At 40.5% G+C, this 11677-nt stretch overlaps 3 protein-coding genes across 3 annotated transcripts; 1 reads left to right on the top strand and 2 right to left on the bottom strand.

The window, feature by feature from the left end:
• Positions 1-3539: 3539 nt before the first annotated feature.
• Positions 3540-6202, bottom strand: KVR01_008629 (uncharacterized protein). Its single transcript, XM_044794482.1, has 4 exons — positions 5562-6202; positions 5219-5490; positions 4935-5170; positions 3540-4875 (listed from the first exon to the last, which is right to left on the bottom strand). Exons 1-4 carry the CDS (start codon positions 6002-6004, stop codon positions 3772-3774), a joined length of 2055 nt encoding a protein of 684 aa, XP_044642396.1. The 5' UTR covers positions 6005-6202; the 3' UTR covers positions 3540-3771.
• Positions 6203-6590: 388 nt separating this feature from the next.
• On the bottom strand, positions 6591-8147 carry KVR01_008387 (uncharacterized protein; the record flags this gene model as incomplete). The annotated part of the gene is made up of 1 exon (XM_044793207.1): positions 6591-8147. The coding sequence occupies one exon, from the start codon at positions 8145-8147 to the stop codon at positions 6717-6719; it is 1431 nt and encodes a 476-aa protein (XP_044642154.1). The 3' UTR covers positions 6591-6716.
• Positions 8148-9741: 1594 nt separating this feature from the next.
• On the top strand, positions 9742-11649 carry KVR01_008594 (uncharacterized protein). Its single transcript, XM_044784381.1, has 2 exons — positions 9742-10279; positions 10342-11649. Exons 1-2 carry the CDS (start codon positions 9969-9971, stop codon positions 11528-11530), a joined length of 1500 nt encoding a protein of 499 aa, XP_044642361.1. The 5' UTR covers positions 9742-9968; the 3' UTR covers positions 11531-11649.
• Positions 11650-11677: the final 28 nt, after the last annotated feature.

The following is an 11677-nucleotide window of genomic DNA, read 5'->3' as shown; positions in this document are numbered from 1 at the left end:
AAAATAACCCTATATAAATACTAAATTTATACTACGCTTTATATTATTTTAATTACTATTATTAATACTTTTAATATATATTATATAAATATAATTAAATAAAGAAGAAATTTTATTAACTATTAAATTTTAATACATTTATTATAATAAATTATATTTATAATTAAAATAAAGGTAGTATTTATAGTAAAATTAAATAGTAATATTTTTAATAAAGTTTAAATTAAAAATATTTATATTAAGGATAAAATATTAAAAAGTAACTTTTAAAGTTATTAAAATAATATAAGAATTTAATAAATTACTTATTTAGTAATTTATTTAAATAAGTTAAAATTAATTATTTATAAAGTTATATTAAAATAAGATTTTAAGTTAAAATTTAAAAGAAAGATCTTTATATAATAAAAAGTAAGTTTTAAATTATATATAAGTATATATTTATAAATTTAATAAGTATAATATTTTTAAAAGTATAAAATATAACTTATTATTAGAGGATTAATAAGTATAAGGATAAATATAAAAATTTATATTATAATTTTAATAGGATAGTCTTTTATATATTAATTATTATTATTATAAAATTTAATTTTAAATTAATTTAATATAATATAGTAAATATATTTATTTATACTTTAATTAATTAAAATATTTTTATAAGGATACTTTATAGTTATAAAAAAGGGTATTATTTTAATACTTAATAAAGTATTATATAGGCTATAAATCTTATTATTATTATAGTAAAAGGAATTTATAAAAATACTTATTAAACTTAAATATTAATAAATATTATATAAGCTTTATTATTATAAAAAATAGTATTTTAATCTTTTTTATATTAATAATATTATTATAGTATATTAAAAACTAATAAAAATAAGTTAATAAATTTACTTAATAACTTTAAGAAAAGTATAAAATTAATAGAGGGATTTAATTTAATAGTTTTAAGTATAAAGATTTATAAAGATTATTTAAATTACTAGATTTAACTAGTTTAAATTATATATATAAAAAATTATTAAGATAGTTAATAAAAATCTTTTTTATAAAGTTTTATAATAGTTAAAGAATTAAAATTATAAATTAATATTATAAAATTTATTAAAGTTAACTTATATTAATAAAAATTAAATTTATATTATTTATTATAATATTTATAAGATTAAATATTATATTTATTATATTAAGGTTTATATAATTCTTTATAAATTTAAATTAAAAATATTAAAATATTATAAATTAAGTGCTTTTATTTCAAAATATTAAATACCTTACTCTCTACTTTATAAATATAAATAATTTTATAATAGTAAGTAACTCTTTTTTATTAATAATATTATAAATTAAAAAGTTTTTAAATATTTATAATAAAACTATTTAGAGGATAATTAGATAGAGAGTTAATAAATAAAATATAATTATAATATTAATAATTAAGGTAGAACTTCTTATTTTAATATAAATAGTAAAAGAAATATTATTTATAAATAGACTTTTATAGAATTATTAATAAACTTAAATAAAAGAAAATTAAGATTAAATATAATAATATATAGATTATAAACCTAATAAATTTTAAGATTATCTAATTTAAAATAAAATTATAATATATAAATATTTATAATTATTAATTATAATAAAAGATTTAAAATAATTTTATTAATATAAAATATATTTTATTAATATAAATAATAGTAGATAGATTAATTAAAGTATTATTAACTAAAACATAGAATGGATTTCTTTAATAGTTAGGTTTAAAAGATATTAATAATTAGTAAGAAAATTAAAACTTATTAAAAGATTTTATAAAATATAAATAAGAAGTAGTGGAGGAGAGTTAAACTTTAGTTTATTATAATATATTAGTTTAAAGGTATATTAAATATAGAGACTAAAAGTTATTATAAAAGTATAGTAAATAACTAATTTATAATAAATTTATTATAAAATAATAGTTTATTATAAATTTATAATAAATTTATAGACTATTATAATAAATATTTAAAGTATTTACTTTTTAGTATAATAAAACTAACCCTTATAATATAAGGAGTCTATAGGATAGAATAAGTAAGATAATATTATTAAAAACTATAATTTTACTATTAAATTACCTATAATATAGTATTAAATCTAATAGAAATCTATTGACTATCGAGTTAGCCTTATAATAGTTCACTATAACTTATTATCTAAATGACTATTAGATTAATGAGCTCTGCTCGGGTATCCCACGGGCATCCAGGCCCCTTCACCCCACCCACCATAACTTCCTATAGTTTTGGAAAGAGGCTGGCTCACCTTAATATCTTATTTTACTACTAATATCATCGTTAGATGAGCTTCTACCTGTATCTCTGCTTGATCCCTAAGCCGGCTATCTCATCTTTCTCCCCTAGGGGAAAATATAATCTAAGGCGCTTAGAGAAGGTCTTCTTAGTAGGAGAGTACCTAGGTAAGGGCCTTTTTTATGTTCTTAAGGTTAAAGATAGGCTTTAACTATATTATATTTTTTATTTAATTATTTATTTATTTATTATCTTTTTAGCTTTTAAACTAGCTATTAACTTATACTTTAAATATAAAGTTAATAATTACTTAATATATACCTTTAAACTTATTTATATATAATAGAGTTACTAGCTTCTTTTATAAAGCTCTCTCTTTTATTATATTCTTTATATATTATATAAAAGTAAATAAATCTTTAATAATAAAGTAGTATACTTAAAAGAAGAAGATTTAATTTTTAAGTATTTAGATTTTTACTTTTCTTATATAGTATTTATTTAATATATAATAAATAAACTCTACTTAACTTTTTAAAAGAGTTTTAATCTTTTTATAGAATTTATATAAAAAGGCTTTCTTAAATAAGTTTACTATTATAATATTATTATTCTATTAATAGCTATATATTTAGAATAGGGATTATAGTGTGTTTAGCTTATCTAGTAAGGGTAGATCTAAATAGCTATTAAGTGTATTAATAGGGAAGAGCTAGTTTATTAGGTTTTATATTATAGGATTCTTCTTCTTATAAAGGTTATTTTAAGATTATTTTAGTCTTATTATATAACTACTTTACTAACTTTTTAGTATAGTACTATTAGGAGTAATACCTTCTAACCTTATTTATATAATATAAAGCTTAACTATATACCTATATATTATATTCTCTTTCTATTATTATTAGTACTATATTTCTTTAAATATTAGATTTTAAATATTTACTATTATATAAAGGTATTATATATATTTTATATGTATAGGGATTAAAAATGAAACTATGAAACCACAAGGTTAAAGATGGTCTTAGAGAACCTATAGCTCTAAACACATCTCTTGAAATAATTTTGATGTATCGCCAAACTGTAACCAGTAGGAGACTGTTGTGAAACGGAGGTGATGGCCTATGGACTGTTTTCATACACCCCACGGGGGCGTTATGGTCCATATGCAGTATTTAGAACGAGCTGGCAGGATCGGACTTGTCCACGTCTGGTTTTGTTCTCGTGCGAGACACTGACCCACTACTGGCAAGCCTGACCATGAACCTCTGCGCATCATAGCCAATTCTTGCGCCGACATGACCACGGCGCAGAGAGTATTACCTAGGTATGAGCATTCTAAGTGGTTTCGCTTCTAGTACGTATACGTCCGAGGACATACATGGCGCCTTCATACAGTGGTAAGCGCTCAAGACCCAGATGAGCATTCTAAAGATGGTATAAACCATCCCCATATCGAGTCTCATTGTCAATCTATCCACGCGCCCGGCATCATGTACAAATGTGGGTTTTCCAGCCGATTCCAAAACTGCCCAACGTAATGTTCGTAACGGAAGTCCATCTCAAAATACCAGTCTTTCGGGTCTGAGCCGTAATGGAGGGATCTGACGTACAGACCTCCACGTTTCTCACCTATCCCAACAAATAATGTGTTGCCCACATTACGGTTCCGGTCAGCGGGGTGCTTGATGAACCATGTCTTTGACTCCTGCCGTCCGAACTCCAACAGATCGTAACCGCAGCTCGCAAAATTCGACATGGCCATTTGAAGCTTCATCAAGGTTAGCTTCAATAAACGACGGGTAGTCCATCTATATCCCTTTCCGTCCAACTTGTGCGGTCCAAATCTTAAAATGCGCAGTAGGGCGCACAAAAGTGCCAATTCCAGTGCACTGCAACTGCCCAAACGTCTGAAGCGTGGCACTTGCAGCCCGTGATGCACGTCTTCCGTGGCTTCGATTATTTCCTTCAGCAGGATCTTCCAACTGTGATCCGCGATGTCAGACTCGGACCTCAGAATGTAGAAGAGAACCTGGTGCAACATCGAGGCACCGTCGTCGGCCCATGCCTGTACGTCGTTGGGCCGGACATGACGGTCAGGAAAGAGCATCAGTTGGAGAGCATCAGCAGTCCATGTTCGAAAACCTACGCTCCCCCAAAGGTAAAGGCAATAGGGATAACGACATGAAAAGTACCAATCCTGCATAAGGATCCACTGTTTACGTCTCGGCGGGAGATTGTGCCAAAGAGGAAACAAGGTGCGAAAACAAAGCTCAAATACTTCCGGCATGTGCGATGTAAACATCATGTAAGAAATGGTCAATGATTTCCCCCAATGCGAGATTTCCGACATCGGTGCACTGAGAACTTCAAGGTCTTCGACTTCGTCAGTCATTGACTGTAACAAGCCTCGGGAAACCATTCGCTGCGCGTATTCGATTGGCAATCGTTGTACTAGTGTCAAGGGCCAACAAGAACTAATACTACAGGCACCAGCTTCGATGTAGGGTTGATCCAGGTTTGTGTCGCAAAAATATCGGACAATGTGAGCTTCGCCATACCCACTAGCAAGCTTGATTCAGTCAGCACTGCCACCCGGTACAGTCAGTACCTTGTTATCGTTTGACGCACCAAAAGCATATTATTTCCCAAGCTATCGCAGTCCCTGGGAGAAGCCAGTCCTCGATTAAAAAGATCGATAAGCCCATCGAGGTCACCATTCTTGACACACACCAGACCGGGTGAGTCGTCAGGCACAATGTTCCAAGTAGAAAGGGTGGCTTGCCAGCCAAAGCAGGCTTGATTGATGATAACGTCCCACACCTTGTGGGAGAGCCACTTAGGCAATTGAAAGCGAACAGCGTAAGCTAATTTAAGTCAGCAACTTGATTTGCCCGGATTTTGTAGTAGCTTACTAGATTCGTTGTCTGCCACGGACTTATCAAACACAAGAGCGCCAAAGAGACAGAGCTCCGGCTGGGGCATAGAGATCCTGTTTGCTCGACGTCGAACTCCATTGCCTTTGCGACGGACTTGTTCTCGAGATTCATGGAGTGGCTGACTGATAATTGGGAAAGGTGGCTTTGCTGTCCAGCCTGAAGAGTTCTTTTTGCTGGTCTCCTGCTGTATGTCTGTTATAGCGGTCCATATGTTTGTGACCATAGCCCCGGTAATCATGGCATTGGTACTGATAAGTTTCGTTAGCTTTTGGCAGGATACTTACATGGTCGATGGAGCGCGAGATAGGTAAGTACTCACACAAGATAATTCGTCTGAGCCCCTTGTAAAAGCTTCATTGCCCTGTCTAGCCTTTCCCCTAATCCCTTGATTACATCTTTCTTGAGCACAACCCTCATCTTGGCCAAGGTCCTCCTGGCCTTTTTCTCTGCTTGTATGGCTCCATCCAACTCCTCAATCAGACCCCGCAGGTCATTGAAGGCTTGTCGGCAATATTTGGCACTCAGCATCGATTGTGGGGTATTTTGAGTCGTTAGGCTGGCATTTTGGACGCCGAAGTTGGTTTCAAAATCGCATAGGACGGGGTCCATGATTTCAATCTGCTTCATCAAGTCTTGAATCGTCTCTGGAACCTCATGGACCTGCTGCCATAACTTCTTCAACTTCCATACCGTCCCTCCGACTTTCAAGCCAACCTCAGCTACTGCCAAGCCGCTGGCTACGGCTCCGAGGACTTCGGCCATGTTGGCGACGGTTTCTCAATGGACTGGAATGGAACGCAAAGATGCTACAAGGTTGTTTCGGGGTCGGAATCAGAGGTCTGGAGATGAAAGGAGAAGAGCAGAGCCTGATCTGAATTGCTCCTGCGAGCGGAGAAGCTGTGCAGTGTGGCTCATGCCCAGATGCACCTACCATTGGGCAGGAATAGCCGGCACGCAGAGCTGCAGTCAGCCCAGCAGGTTGCCTACATGCACTGAAGCTACAGCACACACCCAAGCAGACTGTTCTTCTGCTGATTTACCACTCACTGTTGTTGCTTCGCCCCCGCCCCCACCACCCATCTAATTTTGTGAATACTGTCAGCAAATCTGACGTGGCACTGCACGCATGCCCATACACAAAGTCGCTGGTCGCCGTTCATCCACTTCCATGGCTGTGGTACTTGTCTTGATTGCTAAGTATCAAAGCAGCCAGGGGCCAGCCGTCGATCCAAATTGGGAGTACCTGGGTACCTAGACTGGAGGCCTCGCAGTATGTCTTTTGGCTCAGCGGCCACCGCTGCCCTCCGCCCTCCAGGCTATGCCATGACCCAGTTTGCAGCCAATGAACATAAAAGTCGCCGAGGGAACATGGTTAGGACTCTGAGGGCTTTATATGGGTAAGATACACCAACCAGAGAGCATTGCTCCATTTGCAAGTTACATGGTAAGTAATGCACCACTGGCACTACTATGATCATTCCAACCCTACTTCAATAGCAGACAATGCCCAATCTGTAAACCCCGCATTGGTGTCAAGGATATTCTCGTTGAACTCTTGCAGCGTAGGATAGAAATTTGTGGGATACCCAAATTCCAGAGTGAAGCTATACACCTTGTTGGCCCCCTCGATTCCCCAGTATCTACTAAACGTGTAGTCGGCCACGCCCCCAGATGTAGGATACAACCCCACACCTGGCCCGGATGAATATGAGCGACCACCGACAGCGCTCATGGCTGCCACTGACCTGGCGGCAACAGTCCGCAGGTTGCTGTCGTCCGTCGATGGGATATACTCCTTGTAGGTATCACCCAGGACGCCTCGCTTGCGATCCCACGCCGGGTTGAGGAAATTCAGGCTCGTGTCCGTGCTCTGGCCTTCGTCGTGACCCCATGGGTAGAGGATATCACCTGTCGCGGAGTGGATGTCCATGTACCAGCGGATATTTGGGAACTCGTCATAGATAGAGACCAGGTTCTTGGCCTCTGCCTCAGACTCGGGCGCGGTCCCGCGGAACGTCTGCGCGCTTGGCGAAGTAGATGCCGGGTTTGCGGACGGGTCGAAGTACTTCTCGAACTCCCACAAGAAATCGAAGTTGCGGTTGATGTCAACACCGGCGGCGCTGCCAGTTCCGGACTTGGTGTTTCGGTTTTTGCGCCATAGTGATCCGGTTCTCTGGTCGTATGTGACGCCGTCCGGATTTACCAGAGGGAAAAAGACGATTCCAGCGTCAACAATCGATGCTACTTGAGCGTTTGTATAGGTTTTGTTGCCGTACTTGAGGCCACTTCCGGTTCTGTTCGCCGCCAGGAGATCGGAGATCCAGTAGATGAGTTGGTCAGGGCCGCCACGTTCGCGCGCATGGGAACCCGCTGTGAGGTAGAGGTGGTACTTGGATTTGTCTGAGCCCCCAACATATCCGGCAAATTGTGTCGCACCTTCGAATGTCTTATGTGGAAGATCAACTGTGGAGACACCGTATTTATTGACAAGACCTTGGACTGCGCTGCTGATCTCACCCACGTTCAAAAGTGTGTCGATCCTCAAGCCCGCCGTTTTCGTTCCCAGGCCCAGCGGAGCGATGTTACCTCCCTCGAATCGATCTCCGGTCCCGATGGGGGCAGTATCCGCCTGTCTCTTGAACAAGCTCTTGTGTATGGAGAGCTCAGTGGAACTGTGCTCCTCGGTGAAATGGTCGATTTGCTCCTCCGTCAGGAATGCATGAAGCTTAAAGCCGTCCTCTGTCGGAAGGATGGCTGGTCGGCAGCCAAAGTCATAGGTCTCATTGCGAATGATGTCTTGGAAATGCTCAATGGATGGAGCCTGGAAATGGACCGGCACCAGATGGAAATCTGCGAGCACGGCAGTGCTCTGTGCGAAGAGCGATGAGATGATAGTCCACTTCATGGCTGAAAGCGATGTGCATCTGAGGGCGCGAAGTTCACGTACGTTGAGTTAGGGGGGAGCAACAGGCTGTCGTCGTCTTTACATAGGTCCACAGTCGTAACACACCCTGGGGCATACATGGGGCCTTTCGCTGATTGACTGGGTAATATCTGACTGCACCATCACATCGCCCAACGCCTGCCTCTTTCGTCCTAAGACTGAGGTGACGTGCTGTGTAGCTTCGGCCTTGGCTTAGGATAAGCATTCGGGTTATAAAAGCCGTTTCCTGACAGGGGAAAGTAGCCAAGCTGCCACGGATGATGCAAGATGTCCAAATGCTACACAATCGCGGGGCTTTGACGGGTAGTACCTAGGTAGAGCATTGCGGCATCGTTTTCGTCCTACTGCCCTCACGGAAACTCACTACCGATCGACTTATTTCTTTGTTTCGTTTCACTGGACAAATTCCATTACATACCTAGGTACATAATATCATAAAAAACAGGAACAGAATTTGACTGGTCCCAGAACTCGCTGTTCCCAACTTATGTTAGCATCTAGGTACCTAGTTGTCCGTTCCAAGGTTGATCATTGATGCCCATCTTACCAGTCCAACCAGTAAACTGATAAAGTGCCCAATTAACTATGCACATGGAAACATAGGTAAGTATCTTTGGCCACATATACTGCAGACGTACGCTCGTATACTTAGGTATCTAATCTGTCACTCTATCGTTCCTAAAACAATACGCAAATGAACTCTGCAGTCACGAGGTGCTTGACTGTGACTTTGACCATGGAGAGGGTATGGTCCTAGGCCTCAGAGGAAAAGATGTTGTGGACGAGAGAAGCTTCTCAGAATGGAACCCGAATTTGAATAAGACCGCAATTGGGCTTGTGTGCTGCGCCTATACATAGGAGACGGACAAGGTGGTTTCCTTTCTAATCCCCATGCCCATAAAATGCATGTGGCACCTTCATACAACGATAACCTCGGAAACTCTCAAGACCTAGCGTTTTAGAAGGAAAAGAGACACAATGCCAGTAACCACTGCAGAGACAAACAGTGCAGAGATAGAACAATACGTTTGCGGGCACGTGGCCTCAGAAAATAGTGAGGTTTTGCGCTGGCATTTGATAGCATTGCGGATCCACTGCATATGTGTACTTCGTAGTGGTTCCTAAAGTCCGCCGAGCCGCTGGTGTTTAATAAAAGTGTCAACGCGGAGAACATAATAGGTCGTGAGGTATTCTACCTCTGTTCTTTGGGGGAAAAAGCAATTTGATCACCCTTTGTTCATTACAGTAATCGTAATCTGGAGTCTCGGCGTGGCGAGGTGCGTGTCAATTTTGACCGGTCTCCAGCTTTCTGCATTGTCGACCGACCACACCAGGTGGTAATCCGGTGAAGGCTGTTGCACTCGGAGCGGTTTCCGTTTTGATCAAGGCCCACACATTGGTGGGCTGTGAGTTGCAATGTTTGACAGAATTGGTTCGCGTAACTTAAGACCTAGGATTCGGATCCTTCTCACCCACTGCTGCCTACTTATAAGACCTATGCTGTCATAGATGAGACGTTGGGTCGGAGGGTGGAGCTAGTCTCAGCTGCGGCACAGCAAATTGGGGGCCGTGGAAAGGAGACCGCTTTACTAATTAGCCCTCGACATCTGGACATTCCAAATTTTTGGATCTCCCCACAATCGTGACAGACTCATCAGCTCGGTCACGCATTGAGTACTGTCGCCTCTTAAGAGGACGTGTTGGCTGGGCGACTGATAAATATCTCCTGTTTATTCACCTCGGCTAGATACGACCTCGGGAACGTAGGCTCCACGAGGAACGATGGACACGCATCTCTCATTCGAAGCGCCTGAAGCAAGTGCACATGGTCCAAACAGGCACTTCCTGCCACTTCTACAGCGACATGGACAAGTTTCAGAGCACCCCCCACAGATCATGAGCGACGAGGCAATCGGGTCTGCCAGCATTACCCAAGCGCTTCCTTGGGACAATGGTCGCCGGCAAGGGACCCAAGGAGTTTCGAACTACCTCGAGGAATACCGCGAAGAGCTTATCGACCTGTTCTGGGTACAGGACCTGCCCTTACGAAAGGTCCAAGAGATAATGAAAGAAGAACACGGGTTAGATGTCACGTAAGTAGTAACATCCTGATGAGCCTTTCTCCGCCTCGCTGGATGTTGAGCATGATCTACAGCGTCAAAGTCTATAAGTCCCAGTTCCGTCGTTGGGGAATCCGCAAGAACCTCAGAAGACAAGAGGCCCTTAATATTGCCGCTGGAAATGAATCAGCACATATTTTCTGGTCAGATGACAGGATCGACGAATACGCAGCACGCATAGATCGTCACTTGAGGAAGTATCGACGGAACAAAGCACTATCACAAGCCCGCGCCGGGGCGGTCATGACCCCATCCCGCAGGATTCGAGCGCCGGACACACTTGAAAAAATTGAGGCGGCAACTTACTACCTCGACGCCTACGCAGCCAGCCATCACAACATATTCTGCACGGAGCGGTTCTCGACCGGCCCACAAGACACGTTCAGCGCCCTGTTCATTGGAGGTCTTGCACGTTTGTCTCGAAATGATCCACAGAATCAGGCTTTCAAGCAGATAAACCTGGCCTTTGAGCATTTGAAGGAGCTTGTCTCGTTGAACCACCCCATAGTATACCTACGGCTCGTGGCCACCATCGCTGCATTTGGCCAGTACCCGAAGTCTGAGGTCTGCAAGGCCGTCTGTCGCACGCTTTCAGACTATCTGGCAAAGCTCTCGCGGATTATATACGGGGGCCATCACCCTCTTGATCACGCCTGGGGGGAGAGCCTCTTTCTCTCAGCAGCACAAGGCCCCGACCGCTTTGCCCTTGGCGTGCTTGTGAAGGCAGTGCAACGATGCTGGACATCTGAGCCTAGAGTAAAGACAGGGGCTGTTGACATCGCAAGGTGCGTGCCCAGCGACGCAAGGGGCCTGGATGAAGCTTCTCTACGCGACCGTCTGGCTGTCACGGCTTCGCGTCCGGACCTGGTATCACAAGCACAGGAGACCAGGCTTGCACTTGCCGAGTTACTCATCATGCAAGTAAGAGTGCCCGAAGCAATGCACTTCTATGCTGAAGCCAAGGACTTCCAAGCTGCCGATCCGGTCCGCCGTGCAAGCAAGACCTTCTGGATTGCAGAACTTGAATGGAGAGGCTTCGATGCTCAGGGTTCCATCAATACATTGAAATCGGCTCTAGCCTCTGACGAAGTTGGAGAAGCGGGTGAAACGGACAACCTGGCCACGGAAACATTGAAACAACAAATCAAGGACGTCTTGTGTCACAGGGAGAATCTTCTCAGCTCAAGAACGTCTTACGTCACTGGCAGTATCTTGTCACATTAGGGAAGAACTAAATGTGTGGAAGCTTCAATGTTCCTAAAGGTTACTACGAAAGATCTGATCGGACATATATGATGCCTCCAGAGGCCTACAATTACACGAATGATCAAGACATCAGAATGAAAAAAAAAAGAAAAGCATTTTACTCAC

The sequence above is a fragment of the Diaporthe batatas genome (genome assembly GCF_019321695.1).
Source record: "Diaporthe batatas strain CRI 302-4 chromosome Unknown Contig00010, whole genome shotgun sequence".
NCBI lineage: Eukaryota > Fungi > Ascomycota > Sordariomycetes > Diaporthales > Diaporthaceae > Diaporthe > Diaporthe batatas.
Note: the sequence above shows the minus strand (reverse complement) of the source record. Positions and strands in the feature narration are given on the sequence as shown.